At 37.7% G+C, this 24,460-nt stretch overlaps 1 protein-coding gene across 5 annotated transcripts in view; it reads right to left on the bottom strand.

The window, feature by feature from the left end:
• Positions 1–24,460, bottom strand: part of UTRN (utrophin) — a 408,075-nt gene that overhangs the window by 22,680 nt on the left and 360,935 nt on the right. For 3 of the 5 annotated variants that reach the window (XM_049653027.1, XM_049653026.1, XM_049653030.1), the window contains 4 exons: positions 8,300–8,436; positions 2,426–2,464; positions 2,135–2,200; positions 993–1,058 (listed from right to left, as the gene is read on the bottom strand). In XM_049653027.1, the coding sequence (XP_049508984.1) occupies positions 993–1,058; positions 2,135–2,200; positions 2,426–2,464; positions 8,300–8,436 (308 nt within the window). The remainder of the gene's footprint in view (positions 1–992; positions 1,059–2,134; positions 2,201–2,425; positions 2,465–8,299; positions 8,437–24,460) is intronic. The other 2 variants (XM_049653028.1, XM_049653031.1) reach the window with 1 other exon arrangement.

Raw genomic sequence — 24,460 nt, 5'->3', positions numbered from 1 at the left:
ATATTCATAGTACATGAATAATAATGCACAAATCACAACTGTATTCTTGTAAAGTATTAACATGCTAATGTTTGAAATTTAAAATGGAAAAACCTCGTACATTTTTATTCATAAGCTTAATGATAGTAAAACACTTTTAAAAATATTGGTAGGAAGCTATTCTGTATTAGACTGCTTAAAGTATTTCAATTTGGCTCTCTCCATGGCCTTTTTTAGTATAAGACATCTGAGTGTTATGTTCTGTAACTTTCCTGGCTACCTACAGCTTCCCACCAGATCCAAACAATGAACCTGCCTAAGTCAAGTAAATGTGACACTATTGAAATCTTTTAGATATCATTCAAAATGAAAAAAAATGTTAATTCCGAGGAGGGGGAAGAAAAGGGAAAGGTCCTAAACAATATTACACACAATAATAGGATAATCAGAGATAAAATATTTGCCTAGAAAATTTTTCTGAAAGTATTTTTCTAAAGTCAACGAGGCTTTTCCTGCTTGCTAAGATAATAAAATATTGGCAAGAGAAACAATATTTTTCAATGAAGAGTGGGGACTATATGTCCAAACTTGTGTGGGGCATAGTTGTTAAATGGCAGAGATGATGGAGAAAATGCGAGTCAGCAAAAGAGGATTTTACAGAAGGGCATTATTCTACGGAAATGCATCCGTTAATTATCAACAAGAAGTATCTGACAAATGGAATGAATATCTATACCTGTATTTATACATAAAACAATCCGATCTTCCTGAGGCAGATTAGTTGATAAATACAGGATTTTTTCATTAACTTATATGAAACTAAATAAATAAACATATCCAACTTATGTTATCACGGCTTGAGAGCATAAAATCTATGTAGACATTTTTGTAACCACACTTATCAATTTTGATTGGGATCAAAATTCAGAGCCACAATCAGTGAAGATTACTTCCGACAGCCAGGACACAGAAACTAGCCTTCCCAGGCAGTGCTAATTTCGTGTTTTACTTACACACTTCCTGTGGTAGAGCTGCTATCAGTGAGGAAAGACCCATTAGTCCTTTCCATCTGGGCCAGGCTGAAGAATGAAAAGAAAGAGGTTAGACAGTGTGGCCACACGGGGCATGGTCAGTTGGAGGTCCATTCTCTGTTTTTCTCAAACTGTCATGATTCTGACAAAATAGGAAAAGGTCCAAATCTCGTAACAAGATTGGAAATTTAAAATAATACCTCATCTTGAGCTACCTTTCTACCACCGCTGTCTTTAGACTTGTCGGCCTCCATCTTTCACCATGTTATATAGACTCCTAAGGGACCTAGGCTCCTAACTGATTTCCCAGACCCTCCAGTTTGGTCTTCATTCTCAGAAATCTGATTATGCTCCTCTCCTGCCGAAAGACTCTCCATGACCCCCCTTTAACTAAAGATATAGCCCCACTCCTTAGCAAGTGGGCCTTCTTTATCTGACTTGAGCTTCTATTCCTTTACTCCTCATTCCTTTATTTGCAGTTCTTTAAACAAGCCATGTTCTTTCCCAGCTCAATGCTTTTGAGTACATTTTTCCATTAATCTAAGCCTGCCTTTTCCCAGAAATTCTGTCTGGCTGAGACCCAGTTTGAATGTTACTATTTATATGATGCTTAAACTAACCTCTTTAGGCCTAGCTACTTGCTAGCACCAGAGATAGTTACTATACCCTTCGTTTATGAAAGTTTATGCATGCCATCAAGACCAGACGATACTTTATATTGTTTAAGGACTCTAAAATAAACCTCTATAATAAAGCATTAGCATAAATTTAATTACATATGGTAAGTCACATGTGCACCATCTCCTGAGAACACTTTCAATTCCTACTCTCATTCATTAAACTGGGTTACACTATCTAAATCCTGTTTTGTATGGGGTTTGGATTCTCATGAGCTCAATAATCACATCCCATGGAGATTTACTCTTCACAGAATGTACAGCAGGTATTTGGTAAAGTGCAAACTGCAACATGGAAAGATGAGAGCCCAGATTCCAAATATAATGGAATCACGACTCTCGCAAAACATCCCTTAAATCAAGGCATGTTAATGCTACAGGATTCATACAGAAATAGATACGTTCTGGGCGGCAGCGCAGCAGAGGGCTCCCATCAAAGTCTCTTACCGTGTGGCATACTGTTCTATTCTGGAATGGGTGTCATCATGAAACAGCTGAGGAGACTGTGAGGGGCTATAAAAGAAAAAGCAAAGAAACAGTTTTATGTCCCAATATTGACAGATGTTGCTATTAGGAATGTTAGCTTGGTTAAACACTGAATTTGCCATGCAAACAAACCATGAGGATTGTTACCCAGGAGGTAGACTATTCTCTTAGTTCACGAGTTTCATAATCACCCCCCTGCTAATGACACCGATCAGAGTGCCGGCTCCTGCAGACGGAGCTGTGAATACTCACTCATAGTGCTCTGGCCACATGCTGATGAGTGTCACAGGACTGCAGAGGGGGAGAGGGAAACAGAAGTCACAGAACTAGCACTCGACAGCGATTTCAGACAAGAGCAGCGGGAGGCTGGGGGAGAAGGCATTCTCCACTGCCTTCTACTCTCACGTTTGGTCGCCCTGAGGTGCACCGGGGGGGAAATCAAAAGTAACGCAAAGTCCCTGTTTGTTCTGGAGAAGATGCTGTGTATTCAAGTGCCTGCGGGAGCTTTTCACAAATATTACAGGATATTTGTTACAGGACAGCAAACACATCTTGAAATGGTCTTATTGGAAAAAAAAGAAAGAAACAAAAATGCTCATGCAATAAGTTTAAACATAATGCTCCATAATATACCAAGGGATGATGCAATCAGATTTTTGTTCCTCCCGGAGAAGAAACTTGGTCAGAAAGATAAAGTTAAATTCCAAAGACTATATTATCCACTGATGGCAGCATTGCAGTAAAATGAGATTGTTCTGATTCTCTGTCCAGTTTTAAATGTAAAAATCCGAATCCAAGTGTACACAGAGTATCACAACTCACAGAGACACTGAAAGAATATGTTACCTAGATCCTCTCCCCTATACCCAGCCCAAATTTTTACATTATCAATAAGGCTGAAAGCAACTGGATGGTGATACGCTTTCTTCACACAAAATTCTTTCCAGAAGTTGAATCTCTGAAACTGATAATATCAGGAAATGTGTTCAGCTTGAGTCAGGCCTGACTCTGGAGCTTGATCATTCAGTACCACTCCGGACCCTGGGGGACCCTAGGGGAGCTACTGATGAATATGGGAATTTTAAAAGTCTAAAGGAAATGAGTTCTCTATTTAATTAAGTCTCCTGCAAGAGCTCATGTTGATTGAAACAAAGGAGGAAAGTTTAAATCATTCTAGATCTACTTGATTCTATTTCTATTATACATACAAACTTAAGAAAAAGTTAATGATCTCATTATCTCCTGCTGGAAGCTCAAGTTGATGTTTGAATAGCAAAGACTAAGAGATGAAGGCATCTTACTGGGATGAAAAACTAAGACTATTTGGACCTCCTTTCAAAAACAGGCATTTATCCAGGCCGTGTCTGTCAGAATATCTGTAAATAGACTTAATCATCCACATGTAAGATAGTTAAAACAACAATGAAATAACAAAGTATTATTCAATAGATACGGATGTTAAGTGTTATGTGAATGATTTACTATAAACTTTCCAAAAAATAATAACTACTCGAGAGAGCATTTCTAAAACTCAAGTGTACTACAACATTTGCAATGAACTTTAAGCACGAGAGAAATATGTTGTTCTGATCTTAATTGAAGCTGGAAAAGCTCTGTGAAACCACATGACTAGTTCTTGTGAAGTTAATGCAGTCAGCACAAAAATGATTCATTGAACTAAGATAAGAATGGCAGAGGTAGAAGGCTGAACCAAAGAAGTTCTCAAAAGAAAGTTTTTTATATATTGAGAACATTTCTAAGAAAAGAAATAAAGATTAACAAAGTCAAACTGAAGGCTTCATTGACTTCAAAGTATTTTGATTTGTAGAGAAAAAAAGGTTAAGTGATACATCTTCTCATTTAATTCTGGGAGACAAAAACAAGGCAATATCCTCACTGAGGCATAGTTATAGAGTCTATAATTTAAGAGGGTTCAAAATAACACTGATCTATGTGTTAGTCCACAGTTAATAATGTAGCCTATCCCTGCTTTCCAGAGTGGTGGCTGAATAGGGTGTTTTGGTTAATCACACACTAATATGCAAAGAATCAGACTCTTTACTAAATATACTTAATATAACATGAAATACAATCCAGATTTTCCTTGAAAAACTTAACGATTCTTTTAATGCCTTAGGCTTCCCGTCTTTTGCCTTCTTTGATCCATTTGCTCCAGAGTAAGTGGGGTCCCAGTGTGCTCTCACATATAAACCCTCAATGGCTCCCTATGTCTTTCACGATAAAACCCAAATACCTTGGCATGATTTACAAGGCCCCTGATTAGGTAGGTCCTGCTTTTCTCTCCTCTCTTATTTCTTGCTACTCTTCCCAGCTTCCCACCGTACTTTCCAGAATGATCTTGTCTCTGGGCTTTTGAAGATACTTCCCTTGCCTCGAAACTCTCCCTTTCGTCATCCACACCAAACACTGCAGGTCTAGCTCTGTTAATCTTCCAGGTCTCAGGTTAGCTGTCACCTCCTCCAATCCAGTGCTCCACAACCATAGTTACACCTGACTATGAGTTGGTTCTTGCTACAGTAAGAACTCAAAAGAACCACGAAACTCATTTATTCCACTTTAACCAACATCAGGCAGAAGTGTCTATTTTACTTCTTTAATCTTTAAGGAAACCAACCTACCTTTTAGCCAAAAACAATCTCTCAAAATTCTCAAATTATTTTTGTCACTATTTTAGCTTGTTTCTTAGGTTTATGTTCAATGGCAAATTTTTCTAACTTTTTTTAAACCTTTTTTTAAAGTTTATATATTTTGACAGAGACAGAGAGAGCATAAGTGAGGGAGGGGCACAGAGAGAGGGAGACAGAGAATCCCAAGCAGGCTCCTAGGGTCAGTGCACAGAGCCCGAAGTGGGGCTCGAACTCACGAAACCATGAAATCATTACCTGAGCCGAAATTGAGAGTCGGACACTTAACCAACTGAGCCAACTAAGTGCCCCTCAATGGTAACTCTTTAATCAAGTTTTACTCATTTATGTTGATTTATTTTTTGAAAATTCTTGCACACATAGTTACAAAATTAACTGAATAAACCTAAGCATGAGTTTGTTTACCTCCTTTTAGTATTAACTCATTTTTCCCATAAATACCCTCCATGCACACATATCTCATTACTGGATAGGGGATAAGACACTACATTTTGCAGGGATGAAAAAGAAAGAAGCAAGAGAAAATTCCAATCAGCTTCATAAATAACTTTAACACATTTACCACTTGGCTGGTTTTTCTCCAATGTTCTCCCACAAATAGGAGAATAAATGAAATCAAACTTTACTACCCACTCACATAAATTGGTACACCAGAAGATTAAGTGGCCCTGTACTAGAAAGGGCTCAGCAGAAAAATGAACTATACCAACTCCAAAAACACGTTCTATGATTTAAAAAAGAAAACCTGCCCACTCTATCCAGTATCTCATAAATCTTTTTCAAAAAGAATCTTGTGACATCTGATTTAATCTTATACTCTTTCCTTTCTTTCTCTTGTTTTCCTCTCTCTGAAAATGCTGGTAAATTCATGATAGATGAAATGAAGCATTTTCAGAATTACAGCCAAAAATCACAGCACAAAATTATTTGGCATGTTTTTCTGTTCTTTTTTACTTTAACTGAGTCACTCAGAATAGAATGATTGCTGTCAATGATTATTTTGACATTAAAAGAAAAGTTATCAAAAATGCTTAAAAGGAATTTAAAAAAAAAGATGAATCGACCTGCATGATTCATATGAAGGATGTAGATATTGGGACACAAAATACCAATGGTTTATCATAAGAGCGAAAGGCACATCACTAGTTCAAACTTATCAAATTATCCTGTAAAAAGAAAAAAAAAAGCTATGTGATAATTCTATGCTTCAGGCAGTTACTGCAAAGGTTAATTAGATCTGATACCAAGGGAAGTAAAATTGTGCCTTTATCATGGGGTGTTCAGCACAGTTAAACTGTGTATTAGATAGTAAAACAAATAAGAATGTAATAACATAAAACCTTTCGAAGAAAAGGACAAATACGTACCCACAAAACAAGAGAGAACCAAAAATCTACTTCTCCTTATGGATTTTAAGCAGATGAATAGCTCTCTTTAAACTGAGATTGCTTCAGCAAAATTTGTTCTAAAATGTACTGTGAAAAAAATAACTGGGCGGCATAATATTTTAATTGTACACAGTTTGATATCAAAGTTATCAAAAAATTTGAAATATCTTGTATGCTTTAAATGCCGTATGTGGTATTTTTGGACCTATCAACATATACAGTTGTGCGCTCATAACAGTACCTACGGAGCGATGAAATACCTACTGTGCTTTGGCTGTGGTCTTTCTTTTGCTTCTTAGAAGTTCCACAATTAACAACAACAACAACAAAAAACCCACAACATACATTTATACAAAAATGCAGCAAAGCCAGTGTTCTACAAAGCTTTATACGGAAAAAAATCCAGGCCAAATAGCCTGTCCTCTACTTTGAAATCTTTGAGACATGGATTGTCCTAATACTAGACTATTACTGCTCTCTGCTTATCTCTCAGATACACAATAAAATGAACAGTGGGTTTTAAAGGTTAAAGAAAGAAAGACTGATTGCACAAAAATTGCACTCAACACACTTTTTAATACTTCTTATTATATATTTTTTTCTACTGTATAATGTAGAAAACTTCACACTTCTGAGTTTCTTTTCTATAGGCATTTTGAGAGGGCGTCTTTCTGTAACTAGAACATCACTATTTTTATGACTAGGCACTTTACTAATGACTAGCAATAAAAGTTCATTTTTCCCAAGATTGGAGTGTAAGAAAATTGCCACGGAAGTCATGTTTATGCTGATATTTTAAAAAGTGATTCAGGGGCACCTGGGTGGGTCAATCAATTATACGTCAGACCCTTGATTTCAGTTCAGGCATGATCTCGCAGTCGTGAGATTGAGCCCCAGGTCAGACTCTGCACTGGGCATGGAGCCTGCTTGGGATTTTCTCTCTTTCTCTCTCTCTCTCTCTCTGTCTCTCTCTCTGTCTCTCTCTTTCTTGCTCTCTCTCTCTCCCCCCGGTCTGCCCCTCCCCTCCACACATGCTCTCTTTCTTAAAATAAAATAAAACAAAATAAAATACGATTCAAAAATTTAAAATCAGACCTGTTTTGATCTTGATATATAATTGTTTAGTAATTTAAAATTACTTCTTGCATTTCTTCTGGCTTGTTTTAAAAATTATTTTTCTTTTCATTTCAGGCTATAAATTGCTACTCTTCCTTATAATGCCATAGTAATTTTGCTACCTTGAGACTTTGTTTCATTCATGCTTATAAAATTGAATTACATACTTCAAAGAAATTTTGTCTATGTACCATATACAGCTATCTTGTTTTACTGTCTTCATGCTCAAGAGAAAATAAATTAGAAATGTAAGATTTTGATGTGATTTTAGCACAGGTATATCAAAAGCAAGAGACTCAATATTATTAATATATTTACATTAAAAACATGTAAAACAGGGACACCTGGGTGCCTCAGTTGGTTGAGCGTCCAACTTTGGCTCAGGTTGTGATCTCATGGTTCATGAGTTGGAGCCCCATGCTGGGCTCTGTGCTAACAGCTTTGGATTCTGTGTTGCCCTCTCTCTCTGCCCCTCCCCTGCTCACACTCCATTTCTCTCTCTCTCAAAAATAAAACATTAAAAAAAATTTTTAACATGTAAAATAAGTGTAACACATACTTCATAAAATAGCAAAAATATCCCCAAAGGAGGAAAAATGGGAAATGAGTAAGGTAATGAAACAGCATATACCACAATCGGCTCTAAGTATTTTTAAGAGGAAAAGACATGACCAAGGCATAGGTTGAACACACAGTAATACGTGTTTTTAAAGTGGAGGAACACATGCAAAATTAAACCTAAAATTTTAGCCATGGTATTATCAAAAGCCAACAGTAAAAATTCATGTTGTGAAGACTGATTCCGAGTTTAATTTTACCTCTTTTAAAATGAAACGCTTTACCAAAACACAAATTCTTTCTGGTATCAGATAATTTCTCTGGGTGTCACTAACATAATAAAAGACAATATCAGATAAAAGAGTACATAGAAGTTTTAATATTAAAGTTGAACTTACGTCTCTAAGTTGTCACCCTCAAGCACTGTCTGGACAGGCAGGTAGCCAAGCCGAGGATGTTTGGCAAAGTATTTCTTTGATCTGAACTTATTCTTCAGCACCTTTGTGAAGTCTCGTACATCTTCCCCAGATGTTGTCTAGGAGGATGAAAAAATTATACTTCTCTCATTAAAATGGAAGGAGATATCTAGCTCCAATAAAATTAGAGCAGATATAAATTCATGCAATGAAATAACAAACAGTTTCAGTGGCTTTATGTATTTTTGGAATAACAAGTCATGTCATGAAATAACATGGCAATCAGGACTCATCATTAAACACATCCAGCAATCAGTTTATAATTTTTTATTTTCTGTTGAAAATAAACCATCCTTAGCTCACTTCCCCAATATTTAAAAACTTAGGCCATGAAGTAAAATTAGTTTTGGCAATGTTATTGGTTGATTCCTGTTATTGAAAGAGTTGCAATTTGATATTAAATGTTTAGTGATGATGAAGCATTCTGGATATAACATGGTTTCCACTAAGGTGAATAAACAAGTCTAATGACTTCACGTGAGCCAGCATATAGTGAAGTATGGAACATGAGAAAGCAATAACATAAGAGAGAAAGAGCAGGCCGCGATATTGTAAGGAATACTACCCATCTGTCATTCCCAAAAATGATATGGACTAAACTTTTATATTTATTTTTTAATATATATTTATTTTCTTATTTTATTTGGGGGGGGGTGGGTATTGCTGAGTATGGAGGCCAATGTGGGGCTTGAACTCTCGACCCTGCAATCAAGACTTGAGCTGAGATCAAGAGTCGGATGCTTAATTGGCTGAGCCACCCAGGTTCCCAAACATGGACTAAATTTTTAATGCAGTATAAAATGTTACTGTTTCCTTAGCCATGTCAAGGTGATTAGTTAATAATCACTTAGGGTGACATGGACTGAAACCTATCCCAACCCCATTCCCTCTTCCCATCTTATAAACTGTTCCCTAAGCCTCAGTTATCACCAATTCTAGTTTTTATTTGCAATATGTTATACAGATGCCAACTTTAGTCCTTCTGAAGATGTATTTAATAAATTTACATTACCTGCAGAGGACTCAATTAAAACCTTAGTCGTTGGACTCCTAGTTGGCTTTTTAATTTTTTTTAATGCTTATTTATTTTTGAGACAGAGAGAGACACAGCATGAGCAGGGAAGGGGCAGAGAGAGAGGGAGACACAGAACGTGAAGCAGGCTCCAGGCTCTGAGCTGTCAGCACAGAGCCCGACGTGGGGCTCGAACTCACGAACTGTGAGATCATGACCTGAGCTGAAGTCGGGCGCTTAACTGACTGAGCCACCCAGGCGCCCCTGCTAGTTGGCTTTTAATCCAAACCTGGATAGACCTCACTCCAATCACTTCACAAAACAAAACCAGAGGACTTTTCTAGAATAATGGTTTATTATTCTAATACTATGCTAAATACACTGCTTACTTATTGCCTGCCCCCCTCTCCTTGCACCCTCCCCAGTCCGTCATCTTTTCCTTCATGGCAAGCATCCCGGGACTCATACCAACTTGTTTTGCAAACAGAAGCTTAAAAAAAATATAATTATTTTTTAAAACAACTAAATTCTGAGTCAGCCCTTATGTAGTTTGTGGCTTTCCATCTGCTCTTATTCTACCTAAATGTGTCTGTTTCTAGTACACAGTTAAGGGAACTTTTGATTCTCTAGGCTTGCAGAGCAGAGAAGAAACATAAGTAAGCAACTTATTTATAATTAAAGTTCATCAATTTTCATCTCATTAAAAAAAAGTATAGCAAGGACCACCCACATTGTCCCAAGGCCTTGCCATCAGACCCACAATGTTCAATCTTTTCCTGAATAACACAGAATACACCATATAATATCTGTAGTTATTTAGGTACTGATCCTTCCAAATATAAAGAAGTATAGAAAATAAGCTATTAATGAAAATGAACCTAAGGCAAAATGTTGTTAAGAGAGATGATGGTTTGGGGCACTAAGATCTAACCAGATAGAACAGGAGAAATAAGAAAGACATTTGGGAATAAAGAAGGGCATTTTTAGAGACGGAATGTCTGTTGAGAATAAAGCCAAAAGGACATATCATCTACTGTAAAGGACATTTGGACCTCTAGCAATGGGTATCACAGCTGCAGATCATTGTATTTGTAGATATTTTCCCTGAATGTTTTGGTAAAGCGAAGAAGGGAAGAAGCTTTCTATGACAGAAGTACAAAAAGGTGGCCCCTATGCAAGGATAAGCATTTATGATGCAATTTATTTCCAGGTCTGCTCTTAACACATTGTTAATATATAAGGAAATACCGGCCTCCAGCTATTTACTTGGTCCACCTTCATCTGGCAGTAAAAAGGATTCACCACTAGAGCCAGTGGTTTTCAAGCCATACCCCGGGTTTTAATTCAGGCAGCCCTGAGTGGGGTGAGTGGAAGAAAAGGAGAGGTGGGCAGGCCCCGGGCCACTTACCCGTCTGCCTCCACTGGGCAGTGTAGAGTACAGTGCTTTTTATATACTCACAGGGTTGTGTGACCATCACCTCAAAAAAGAAACTCTGTACCCATTCGCTATCACTACCCCCCCCCCAACTCTAGCCCCCTCCCCTCCCCTCAGCTCCTGGCAAGCACTAATCCACTTCTGTTTCTATGGGTTTGCCTATTCTGGATGCTTCTTATAAATGGAATTGTACGGTACGTGGTCTTTTGTGACTGGCTTCTTCCACTTAGCAGAATGTTCTTCTAACTATCTAAATTTAGGTTTTTCCATGAACTTTTTGCTTGGGGAAAAAATGACACATCATTCAAAAGTACAAGTCTGACTCCACATCAAGCATTCTTGAGCTAAATACATTCAAAACACGGAAGAACAAAGCAAAACCAACCGGCCAACCACCACCAACAAAAACCATCTCCCACAAAACAAAACGAAATGAAAAACAAGTAAAAAGCAACTACCTGCCTCCCCAGAAAGTATAGCAGGGGCTGACGTTAAATTCGAGTTTCTGATCATGTTCAAATTTAACATTTGATAAAAACAAGTGCATTCTCATACAGAAAGAGCACACTTTTATTTCCTGATCGATTTTCATATTGAAGAAAAAAACCAATAGTTTTTCTTCTACCAATAGTTATAAAGGCACTAAATTCACTAATGCCATAAATTTTATGTAATATTAAAAGAAAAAGTGGAAGATAATTCATCCCACAAGAATGAGGTGTTATTTTCAGGTTAGCAGAATGCATTTCTTTAGTTGAAAGAGAGTCAAGAAAATGAATTGTACCTATTTTCTCACCAAAAAAAGTTAAGAGATATTTTTACGTATCTGGTCTAATTTGCTACCTAATGACAGTACCTAATATCTTCCATTTCGAAGTGCAAGAGCAATGGTTTGGTAAAAAGCAAAAAAAAGAGGACCACCCACCTAGCATAATAAATACCATCAAACTCAACTCTATCTTCACGCTAGGTATAATAGTTTGTGCTTTTTCTTTTTTTTTAATTTTTTTTATTTAAAAAAAATTTTTTTTAATGTTTATTTATTTTTGAGACAGAGAGAGACAGAGCATGAACGGGGGAGGGTCAGAGAGAGGGAGACACAGAATCGGAAACAAGCTCCAGGCTCTGAGCTGTCAGCACAGGGCCAGATGCGGGGCTCGAACTCACGGACCGTGAGATCATGACCTGAGCCGAAGTCGGCCCCTTAACCGACTGAGCCACCCAGGCGCCCCTGTGCTTTTTCTTTTTTAAGCAAATTACTATTGATACTATGATCTGAGGATGGACTTGAAAGTCACTCATTATTACACAAATTGTCCCACATTGGTAAAGTTATCCATGCATTTCTTGAAAGACTAGGTTTTTATCTATTGCTGTTAAGAAAAGAAAGAAGGAGAACAAAAGATTTTGTAGATCTCATTGTATGAGACAAGGCATAGAATTGGCATAGAATCCTGCCCCTTATAAATAGATTCCCTTCAGTCTCATTTTCCTATCAAGGGCAGTGAAATTAGCATCACTTTTTTGACCCCTTCAGACACAGACACTAAAGCTTTCCAGGATTCAGACCTAGAAATCAGTAAGGAGAAAGCTGCTCTCACAAACCTGGGTCTTTTCACCATACCAGCACTATGTCACTTCTCCTAGAAAAATGCAACAATCCTAACTTTTGTAAGAGAGAGAACCCATAGCCATTGACTAAAATACCTATTATTACATTAAGACACCCTGTAGGTTGATTTTTACAAAACATATTGAAATGTCATTTGATAACCTTTAAATTGCATGTCTGAGACACACTGAGTGTACATAAATTAGGGAAAAAACACACATGAAAGAGAAAAAAGGAAAACCTTAAAACTGTCTGCTCTTTGACCACCCAGGGATAACCATGCTTAAAATGTTTGTGACTGGACCAACTTATTTTTTTTAAATTCTTTTTATTGTATTTATTGTAAAAATAAAACACAGATCTATAAAACTATCTACAACAAATGTATGGCTTAATGAATTATTATTATTTTAAATTTTATTTAAATCCAAGTTAGTTAACATATAGTGTAATTAATAATGGCTTTAGGAGTAGAATTGCGTGATTCATCACTTACATACAACATCCAGTGCTCATCCCAACAAGCGCCCTTCTAAATGCCCATCACCCATTTAGCCCATCCCCCCCCCCACTCAACACCCTTCCAGAAACCCTCAGTTTGTTCTCTGTATTTAAGAGTCTCTTATGTTTGCCTCCCTGTTTTCATCTTATTTTTCCTTCCCTTCCCCTATGTTCATCTGTTGTGTTTCTCAAATTCCACATGAGTGAAATCATTTATTTGTCTTTCTCTGACTTCTTTCCTTTAGTATATTACGCTCTAGTTCCACCCACGTTGTTGCAAATGGCAAGATTTCATTCTTTTTGATTGCCAAGTAATATTCCATTATATATATATATATATATGTATATACATATATATACCTACACATATGTATATATATGTATATGTGTATACACACACACACACACACACACATATCTTCTTTATCCATTCGTCAATGGACATTTGGACTCTTTCCATAATTTGGCTATTGTTGATAGTGCTGCTATAAACATTGGGGTGCATGTGACCCTTTGAATCAGCATTTTTGCATCCTCTGGATAAATACCTAGTACTGCAGTTGCTGGGTCATAGGATAGCTCTATTTTTAATTTTTTGAGGAACCTGCATACTGTTTTTTAGAGTGGTTACAACAGTTTGCATTCCCACCAGTAGTGTAAAAGGGTTCCCCTTTCTTCACATCCTCACCAACATCTGTTGTTGCCTGAGTTGTTAATGTCAGCCATTCTGACAGGTGTGAGGTGGTATTTCATTGTGGCTTTGATTTGTATTTTCCTGATGACGAGTGACCTTGAGCATCCATTCATGTGTCTGTTAGCCATCTGGATGTCTTCTTTGGAAAAGTGTCTGTTCATGTCTTTTGCCCGTTTCTTCACTGGATTATATGTTTTCGGGTGTTGAATTTGATAAGTTCTTTATAGATTTTGGATACTAACCCTTTACCCAATATGTCATTTGCAAATATTTTCTCCCATTCTGTTGGTTGCCTTTTAGTTTTGTTGACTATTTCCTTTGCTGTGCAGAAGCTTTTTATTTGATGAGGTCCCAATAGTTCATTTTTGCTTTTGTTTCCCTTGCCTAGGGATGCACGTCTACTAAGAAGTTGCTGTGGCCATGGTCAAAGAGGTTGCTGCCTGTTTTCTCCTGTAGGGTTTTGATGGTTTCCTGTCTTACATGTAGGTCTTTCATCCATTTTGAGTTTATTTTTGTGTATGGTGTAAGAAAGTGGCCCAGGTTCATTCTTCTGCATGTCGCTGTCCAGTTTTCCCCACCACCTTTTGCTGAAGAGACTATGTAAATGGGCTTAGTGAATTATTATAAGGCAAATATCATCCAGTCAGGAAATTAAACTTTTCCAGACATTCCAGAAGCCCCTTCCATGTTCCTCATCCCAGTCATAGCCCTCCCTTCTCTCCATAATAACCATTACCCTCATTTTTATAAGCAATAACTACCTTGTGTTTAAAAAATACTTTTTCACCCCAGTGTCTACCCCTAGACACTGTAGTTTAGTCTCACTAGTTTAAAAAAAAATCTGATATATTTTAAGTCACTTTTAATGTACAGATTTCTCCTCCATACTTGACATTTCCTTACAATTTATCTGTTAGAAAACACAGGCAATTTGACCTCACTCAACTTTGCCGATTGTGTATTTTTGGTGCAGTAGTTCAGCATGTTCCTCAATCCGTTGGGTATCCTGCAAACTAGCGGCTGGCTCCAGAGGAGGCATCAGCCTCAAGTGTGATCTGGCAAGACTATCTACCACTAGTGTTTGGCAGGCACGTGAGGTCTGGTTATCACTCTTCAGTGATCCTAGCAGCCTTCATGCGAAATATCTATATCCATCCAATGGGGACTTAAAAATGGTAATAATCTGATTCTATCATTCATTTTCATTTGTTAGTTTAAATCATTATATAAAAACATGTCCCTTCATCTACTATCTGGTCACTCAGTAATATAGTTCATTCAGGAAAGGCAGGATTACATGTGTGATTTTTCTCTTTCATTGACCTATTTCCCCAGTAATGCACTGGTTTCCTATCATCCTCTGAAGATGACCACTGTTTAAAATTATTTTCACTTATCATTATGAATTCAAAGATTTTTAACATATTTGGTGTATTTTGGCTTATTGTAATTATTATCAGTATTGAAGCTCAAATTGTCCTATCTTTGGCCAGTAGGAACCTGTTCTAGTTAGCCCCACATAGTTTAAGCTCTACAGGTAACAATATATTTAATGGTCTCTACCAGTTCTTAGGATGCTGTTTCTCTATTATTTTGGTTGTCTGAAGACTGGTCTCTAATAAATCTTCAAGAAGTGCTCTTAGGTACAATATTACCCAAGTTCCTATATTTTGGTGAGAACTTTCTGTATCTTTACTAGATAATAGAAGGTTAGCTTTCTCAATATCAAATCCTTGACTCACATTCTTTTTTTCCCTGAGTTTCTTAAATATGTCCCTCCATTATCTTTCGGTATAAAGCTTTGCTGTTGATTATTTAATTTTCTTTCCTTTTTAAGTCATATTGTTCCTTTTGTTTAAATGGCTGGAAGATTTTTTTTCTTTTACTTTATATGAGATTTAACCTTTTTTTTAAATTTTTTTCAATATATGAAATTTATTGTCAAATTGGTTTCCATACAACACCCAGTGCTCATCCCAAAAGGTGCCCTCCTCAATACCCATCACCCACCCTCCCCTCCCTCCCACCCCCCATCAACCCTCAGTTTGTTCTCAGTTTTTAAGAGTCTCTTATGCTTTGGCTCTCTCCCACTCTAACCTCTTTTTTTTTTTCCTTCCCCTCCTCCATGGGTTTCTGTTAAGTTTCTCAGGATCCACATAAGAGTGAAAACATATGAGATTTAATCTTTTTAAATAGAATGTATTGTCAAATTTTTTAAATGTTTGTCCATTTGTTTATTTATTCATTTTTGAGAGAGAAATAGAGAGAGCACAAGCAGGGAAAGGGCAGAGAGAGAGGGAGACAGAGAATCCTAAGCTTGAACATGGGGCTCGAACTCACAAACTGTGAGATCATGACTTGAGACAAAATGGAGAGTCAGACACTTAACCACTGAACCACCCAGGCACCCCTGAGATTTAAACTTGATACTCTGTAGTGCTCAATTTTGTCATTGTTGTGAAATTAACTTTCCTAATTTTGGAAAGCTTCTCTACCTTCACAGAGCTCCCTCTTCTTTTGCTTTTGTGGAGTATTCAAAAATAGGGTACTTGAGTTTGATTTCAAGGTCCTCTTCCCTTGCCCTAATTACCCATTTTTCTTTCTTTCATCTCTGTTGCTCAGACCTGCTGTGTCAGTTTCATTCCTAGCAGTATGTCCAGTGTGAGGCTATTGCTGGAAGGAAGCCCTGGTGGGTCAGGTCTGAGGACTCCAGAAACCCACCACCCCAGAGCCTTCAGACCCTCCCCTCTGGGCTCCTCCCAGTTTCACAGTTCTCCCAAACCAGCCTTTTGAGCTTTCCACTAAAGATCTGTTGTCTATTTTGCGGTTCTCCTGTTCTCAGGCACCTTGCCTCCTTTTTTTCCTCTTAAAGATAATGATATTCTACAGGTTTGTGGCTGGGTGGTGGCTTGTTTGGGGGATACCTTACTACCTAGTTTTGGTGTAAATGCAGTCCAGGGGGTTAGTTTTATTGTCTAGTCGCTCTCCTTTTACTTAACTAATTTAGAAATGGGAAGAAAATGACAGTCAAAAGATACTGAAAAACTCTAAAGCTACTTCTACCACCATCTGCCCCAAATCTTCTGGCTTGACTTTTAAAATTTTTTAATTTTATTTTTGAGAAAGAGAGTGAGTGAGGGCGAGAGGGGTAGAGGGAGGGACACACAGAATCCAAAGCAGGCTCCAGGCTCTGAACTGTCAGCACAGAGCCCGACGTGGGGCTCATACTCATGAACTGCGAGATCATGACCTGAGCCAAGGTCGGAGGCTTAACCGACTGAGCCAGCCAGGCACCCCCCTTCTGGCTTGCTTCTTAACAAGCACAGAAGAACTTATATATCCAAACGAGGACTGTCTTTCCAACTGTCATTTCTGGAAAGCTAATGAAGGTGAGCCACTGGGAAAAACATCTTAAAACTAAACTTACACAGACAAGTAGGCACGTGAATACTCAAAATTATACTCCCCTCCACTGTGCTGCTATTAAGTAGCACAGAGATAATGATGAAAACTTATTTGGATAATAAGAAGTAATTAGTTCTCAACTTGCACCCCACCAACTAATACAAATGAATGCATAAAATACAAAAACATGTTGCTTGAATTATAAAAGCTACCCTGGGGTAAGTCTATCCATGTAACTCTACCAAAACCTTAAAAATTCCTGTGTAAGCTGGCATCAGATGATTTTTCACTCTTGAGTTCTATTTTGCCAACCAAAGTTGGGAGTATTTTAAATTTTCCTTCATTTTATTCTTTGACTGAGGACAAATATAGACATCATATAAAGCAAAACTTAGAGCTAATCTTTTACTTGTGTTTGTGTATCTATATATAAAGGCATGTGTATTATTCTACATATCACTGTTCATATTTTAAACTGTATATTCTTATTATAAATGCTGATACCTATGTATTATTGAACTTCAAAAACATGGATATATGACTGAGAGTCTTTTCCTTCTCATTAATGTGAATTAAAAGGAGCAACAAGGCTGAGGTAGAAAAGAATCTAGAATTTAGAAATGTTAACCCTCATAACATAGTCAAGTAGATCCTTGAATAAATTGCTTTACTACTTCGGCTCAAAAAACTCCTCCTATTAACACCAAGGATCCACAAAGCAAAAAATACAAAGGACTATTAACAATGATGTCAAATCAGCTAGAGGCCGCCAAAACATCCAACTTATAATTACTTGGCAATTTAAGCAAAACATCAAAAACGACTGCAAATAAACAAGCAAAACCATATTTATTTAAAATATCCCCCAAATGTCTTTGGCTCATAACTTGGATGGCAATACCTACTCTTGAACAAATACTCCGAACATCAGAGCTTTAACTGTTCACTACAAAGGTGAGTAACTTCTGGACCAAGTAAAACAAGGAAGTACAAAGAGGAAAACCAAGGTTCTATAAGAAAACAACACAGCCATTTGGCACATGAGTAGAATAATTAAACATCATTGCTTGGATTGTGCACAAGTGTAAAAATCACTGTTGAACAGCACCATCATTAGCAAGATTTACTTCTTAAACATAGAAGTCAATAATCCCAAATGCCACATGCATACTTCTAAGGAGTACATTTCTTTTTTTTTTTTTTTTTTTTTAACATTTTTTTTTTATTTTTGGGACAGAGAGAGACAGAGCATGAACGGGGGAGGGGCAGAGAGAGAGGGAGACACAGAATCGGAAACAGGCTCCAGGCTCCGAGCCATCAGCCCAGAGCCTGACGCGGGGCTCGAACTCACGGACCGCGAGATCGTGACCTGGCTGAAGTCGGACGCTTAACCGACTGCGCCACCCAGGCGCCCCAGGAGTACATTTCATTATCACAGGACTTATCTTAAAGACATTCCAATAGGGTTTTTTTTTTTCAATTGCAAAAACAACTTCTCGGCATTGATTTAAGTTTCATTGATTTCAACAAGTTGAAATTCAGATACCTTGAATTCCACGAATAGGATGGAATTAGTAAGACAAGCTTGGAGCCTTTCAAGTTCTAATGGAAAAACATGAAACTAAAAAATTAGCATTAACAGAATCACCATGGGGTCAAGAATAAGTAGGGTAATAAGGCACCCAAAGGAAAAAGGATGTTGTCCAAACTTCGACTTAAGAGCTAATGACACACTCTAAATGCACTCAACTTCCTGGGAGCACACGGTAAGGGGAGCAAGAACTGAGAAGCCACATCAGGATGCCGAGGTTACAGAAGTGGCAATGATCCTGCACATTTAGCCAACTGGCAAACATCTCACGTCTCATCTGAAGAAACAACACTGCCAAAACCAAACGTCACTAAAGCAATGCACAGCTTTCCTAAGAATGAGCCAGCATTTTCTTGTATTTGATTTTGATAGTCTTACAAATAACACTGATGCTGGCAGGTAGGTGGAGGGGAGTGGACAGAACAACTAATTCTGGTGTTTCCCATTGTTCTTGTCTGCTTCTTGCTAACAACATATAGTTGGTTTGTAAAGGAAAAATGCGATTTCACTTTTAACTTTTTTTTTTTTTCACTTTTAACTTTAAAAGAAAACCTTCTCTGTTTTTTTTTTTTCTCAGTAGAAAATGGGTTCTTCTACAGTTTCTAGAAACACTGAAATACGAAACTTTGGTGTATTTCCCCACATATTAAACAATGTTGGCAAGAATATGCTTGAATCTATTGCTTTAAAAGTAACATGCATTTGCTTAAAAAATGCAATACAAATGTGCTTTAAGTGTCCTTAGTGTAATAAGCTGTTTCCCATAGCAGTACGTTTTTCCTGTCCTCCCCCTCTTCTTATCAAAATCTCAATGAAACATCAGTGCAAACTAGTCCTGTCTAAACCTTGCACATACGCAGAGAATTTTGTAATGATTCTACTCCATCAATTTGAATACTGGAATAGCTGATGTTGCTGACTTTTCTAGCAATAAAATTTTGCAAACATCCCATCTCTTCTCCCTAAGCTAACACGTTCTCTCAAACCATCTGCCTATCCCCACTCACGCTTCAGTTCTAATACCTGTATTTGCCAAAGAAAAAGCACCCTCATTATCGCCTTTCTCCATTTCTCCTTTTCTCTATGTGGACTGCACCACAGTCCCTTACCAGATGCTCACAGCCTCTGCCTAGTTACCTTTCTTTCCCTGTTATCATGGACTCTGCATTCTTTGACATATAAACACATTCCCCCACATCTTATTCCTAACAGGAACTGCAACCCATCTCTTCAGTGAATCCTGATGTTCCTGTGATAACAATGTCTCCCCCACCATCCTCTCTCCATGATGGGCTGTATCACCTCTCCCCCACAAAGGCCAAGAATAAAGGTTTACAGCATTTTGCCCTTAGACTCAATCTTCTCACCAACTAAAACCAATGTCCCCATCCACTCCCCTTTGACTGTACTTGGCCAGGCACAGCTGCCTGTCACTTCTAGAGACATACTGATGATCTTCTAAATGCCATCTGATCTCAAAACCTTTTATGTTCTACATTAGCCACATATTGGGGCATGTTCACACCTCAGACCTTGTCATGACTCAAAACTGTTCAGTCCTAAATCTCTAACTTGGAAAAAATAACCACCCTGACCCTTGCCCCTACTTCTTCAATATGAATAAACCTGTTCTTTCCCCCCATGATCTTCATCTTGAGCCTTTCAACCCCATTTGGGAGTTCTTCAGTATGGGGATAGCTCAAAGCAATCCCAATATCATTAAGACCTCTGAATCATTCACTCCCTTGGCCTCTGACTACACCTACCATCGTTTTTAATTCCAAAGCGACTGAGCAATGATGGAATCAGTGCAAATCCTTGCCAATTAGTCTCAGCTACACTCCTGTTGCAACGTAGCAATCAATTTGCTTATCCCTTGTTGACTCATGCCTGCCCCCAGCAGCAATTCCAAACATTTTCCATTCTCCTTAATATTTAACCCTATCCAGCTCTCTCTTACTGTCAGCAATTGTATAAGCTCTTATAGATCATATGTGAAATGCACCATCCTCTCTAATTTAAACGACTATCTTTTACATGTCTTAACATACAAAAATGTTTATAATTTGAATTAAATTTTGGTTATTTCCAACAGGAGCACACAATCTTCTTTTAAAAGACACAATCAGGGTAATTTTCACTATGAAATTAAATGATTACAAACTGTTATTCTAATAAAAAAGAAATTTAAAATCTAAACATCTTTAATAGAAAATGTCACTATTTTTTAAGTAAATAGTAATCCCTGAATTCAAACATGTAGTACACAGGTAACAAGAAAAATTTTGACTATTATCTTAATCCACAAACTTAGTCATTTTTAAAAAATACATCAACTTAAATTTCTCCACATGGAGGTCTTTTCTTTCCTTAATTACATTTTCACTCTATCTCCAAGTCCACAGCAAAATGCCTATATACTAGAGCACCCAACAAATAAAACACTCCAGCAAGCATACAGAAACCAGTTAGCTAATGCACCTAATTATGTATATTTCTCTAATGGAGTAAAATCACTAAATCCAGGCCACCAACTTTGAACACACCACCTTTTCTATGACTTAGTTTTCTCTTTAAAATGAGAATGAATTAGATGATCTCTTAGATCTTTTTCGGCTTTAAAATTCTGTAATTAGTGTTTATAATATAAGATATAAGCTCATTTAGCCTTTATGAGCCAGATTTAACTAAGCATAGTAAGAAAAGTGCAAGATTCATTTCTGTCCTCAAGGAGTTAAAAAGAGAGTTGAGGGGGCCAAAACACCACACAGAAAATAATACAAGATAACATACAATCCAGTATGTTATCAGAGTCTTCCTGAGGGGAAGCCAGAGAAGGTAGGGAAGATTTTACACACGATGTAAAAACTGACACGTTTTTGTGAAGGGGTGGGATTTGGAGGGATAGAGAGACAAGAATTAAACAGAATTTTTGTCATGTTGGCTGTTTTAGATGAATTCTACCTGAGCCTAATCACAAACTTCTTAAATGGACAAAGTTGGGTTATACAGTGGTAGAGGGAAAGACAAGTTTAAAAAAGACATCTGCTAGAGAAAGAAGAACTCCACTTCTGTCTATAAATGGTTTACTAACAATTTCAAAAAATGCCTTCATACATTATGATAGAGAATTCACACACCATTCGTCTGCTTACATCCAAAGATAAACATTGTCACAGTAAGCTGATATGTTTGAAGAAATATTTCTGGAGCTTTGAGGGTTTAAAATAAGCCTTCAGAAAACTTTCAACAACAGTCACTTGTTACTGACTAATGAAGTCAGTAATATGACTGGAGCATCATCCCAACCACAAGTGGAGATGCACTATGAGAAATGCAAACACCAGGATCTGCCAAGAAGGTCTGATCCATTTACACGCAAGCAGTGGTTATCACTGTATTGAAAAATTCACATTTCAGGGCTGCCTGGGTGGCTCAGTCGGTTAAGTGTCTGACTCTTATTTTGTCTCGGGTCATGATCTCATGGTACATGGGATCAAGCCCTGTGTCAGGCTCTGCGCTGACAGCACGGAGCCTGCTTGGGATTCTGTCTCCCTCTCTCTGCCCCTCCCCTGCTCATGTTCTCTAAATAAATAAATAAACATTAAAAAAAAAAAGAAAAATTCATGTTTCAGTTCATTTTCTTATTTTTTAAATTTTATTTATTTTGAGAGAGAGAGACAGAGAGAGAGAGAGCAAGAGAGAGCAGAGGAGGGGCAGAGAGAGAGAGAAAGAGAGAGACAGACAGAATCCTAAACAGGCTCTGTGCTGTCAGTGCAGAGCCCTATGCTGGGGTCGAACCATGAGATCATAACCTGAACCAAAAGAGTCAGAAGCTGAACCAACTGAGCCGCCCAGGTGCCCCTTGAGTTCATTTTCTAAGGCAGACAGCAAAAGAGTTTAGGGAATGTTGGGTAAAAGACAGATGAAGTATAAAAAAAGCTTACTTAAGGGGTGCCTGGGTGGCTCAGTCAGTTCAGCATCCGACTTTGGCTCAGGTCATGATCTTGCGGTTCATGGGTTTTGAGCCCCACATCGGGCTCTGGGCGGACAGCTTGGAGCCTGAAGCCTGCTTCAGATTCTGTGTCTCCCTCTCTATCTCTGCCCCTCCCCTGCTCATGCTCTGTTTCTTTCTTTCTCTCTCTCAAAAATAAACATTAAAAAAACAACAACAAAAAAGCTCACTTAAAAGAGGAGAGCAAAAATCCAAAGAATGTGGATGAAAAGAAAGAAAATTTGGAGAAGAGTTCACGTAGTCATTCATTACTATTAATTCAAGAGTATACTGTTCAAAAATTCAATTTGAATTTGAATTGAAATATATTTTTAGTCTTTCTATCAAGGGTTGTGGGGTCAAATACAGAAAATAACCTGTCATACGATATGATTTATGAGCAGGTTGTTTATTAAGATCACTACACAAACTCCAGAAAAGGGGCAAAGGACCTCCCAAAGCACATTGGCAAAAAGGAAGCCACCCCTTACAATGCAGGGTAAGCTGTGATCTTAGACATGACAACAATGGCTTTGTAAAATCCAAGTAACAAGAAAAGCTTTGGGTAATATACAGAATTCATTCAAAAATGACAGTTGGAGAGTGAAATACATCAGTGTATCCGTGATTCTCAAGCCAAATGACTGCTGTTGAAGAGATGCAGATTTCAAATTGTATGGGTATTTTGCAAAATCATTAGGAATTGTTGTATTTAAGACCATGAAAAGTAGTAATTTTATATACATCTTTACTTATTTTATACATCTTGAAACATGTAGTCATTTTTATACATTTTTAACGTATATTTACTTTGTGATTTTTCCTACTTTGACATTAACTTTTTATAATCAGTTTCCTAAATGCCTAGATCTAATCATGCAATTATATATATTTTAAGTTTATTAATCTATTCTGAAAGAGAAAGAAAGCATGATTGGGGGAAGGGCAGAGAGAGAGAGAGAGAGAGAGAGAGAGAGACAGAGACAGAGAGAGGAGAGAGAGAGAGAGAATGAATCCCAAGCAGGTTCCATACTGTCAGCACAGAGCCAGATGCAGAATTTGAATTCATGAACTGCAAGACCATGATCTAAGCCAAACTTGGATGCTTAACCAACTGAGCCACTGAGGCACCCTATCTAATCAAGCAAATATTAATACTATACTTCTCTCCAATGTCTTACAATGACCAACAGGGTTCAGCACAATCTGATAACCCCCTTTTTCTTTAATCTCAACTCCTACCACTCTCTCTTTTGTGGAGGGAGAAATTCACTCTGACAGATACACTTGTTCCTTTCTATTCCCGTGTCATTCCCCCCTTCTTTCTTTCCCATCTGCATGAATGTGTGACTTGTGCAGTTGCAGGGGTCCCACACTCACAAGCTCCCTAAGTTTGGCTTAGTGCTCTGCTGTTGCCATGCTGAAAGTTGTAAGACAGTTTGAACAAGGGGTTCCATATCTTCACTGTGTGAATGACATAGCTAGTGTGACCTCTTGTGGAATATACTCCACTTTCTTCTGTGCTCCAATCATGCCAAACTCTTGCCCATTTCCAGACTTCGGTGTCTGCTGTTTCTTCTCTGAAATACCTTTCGACTAGTTCTTTACGCAACTGATTCTTTTTCATCCTTCAGTCTCAACTCAAATAATTTCTCAGGCCAACCTTCCCTGATTTCTTTATCTAAAGTGCCTCCTCTAATCTTCTGTCTCATTATCCAGTTATTTCTTTAAAGCCTGCTTACTATATAATCTGTAATCATCTCATTTATTTGTTTCTTTGTTCCTTGTCACACATCCCCTCCTCCTAAATGGAAAGTAGCAGGAAAGACTGTAATCTTG

This window comes from Panthera uncia, assembly GCF_023721935.1.
Source record: "Panthera uncia isolate 11264 chromosome B2 unlocalized genomic scaffold, Puncia_PCG_1.0 HiC_scaffold_24, whole genome shotgun sequence".
Taxonomy (NCBI): Eukaryota; Metazoa; Chordata; class Mammalia; order Carnivora; family Felidae; genus Panthera; species Panthera uncia.
The sequence above is the reverse complement of the archived record's forward strand: the minus strand, read 5'-3'. Positions and strand labels throughout refer to the sequence as shown.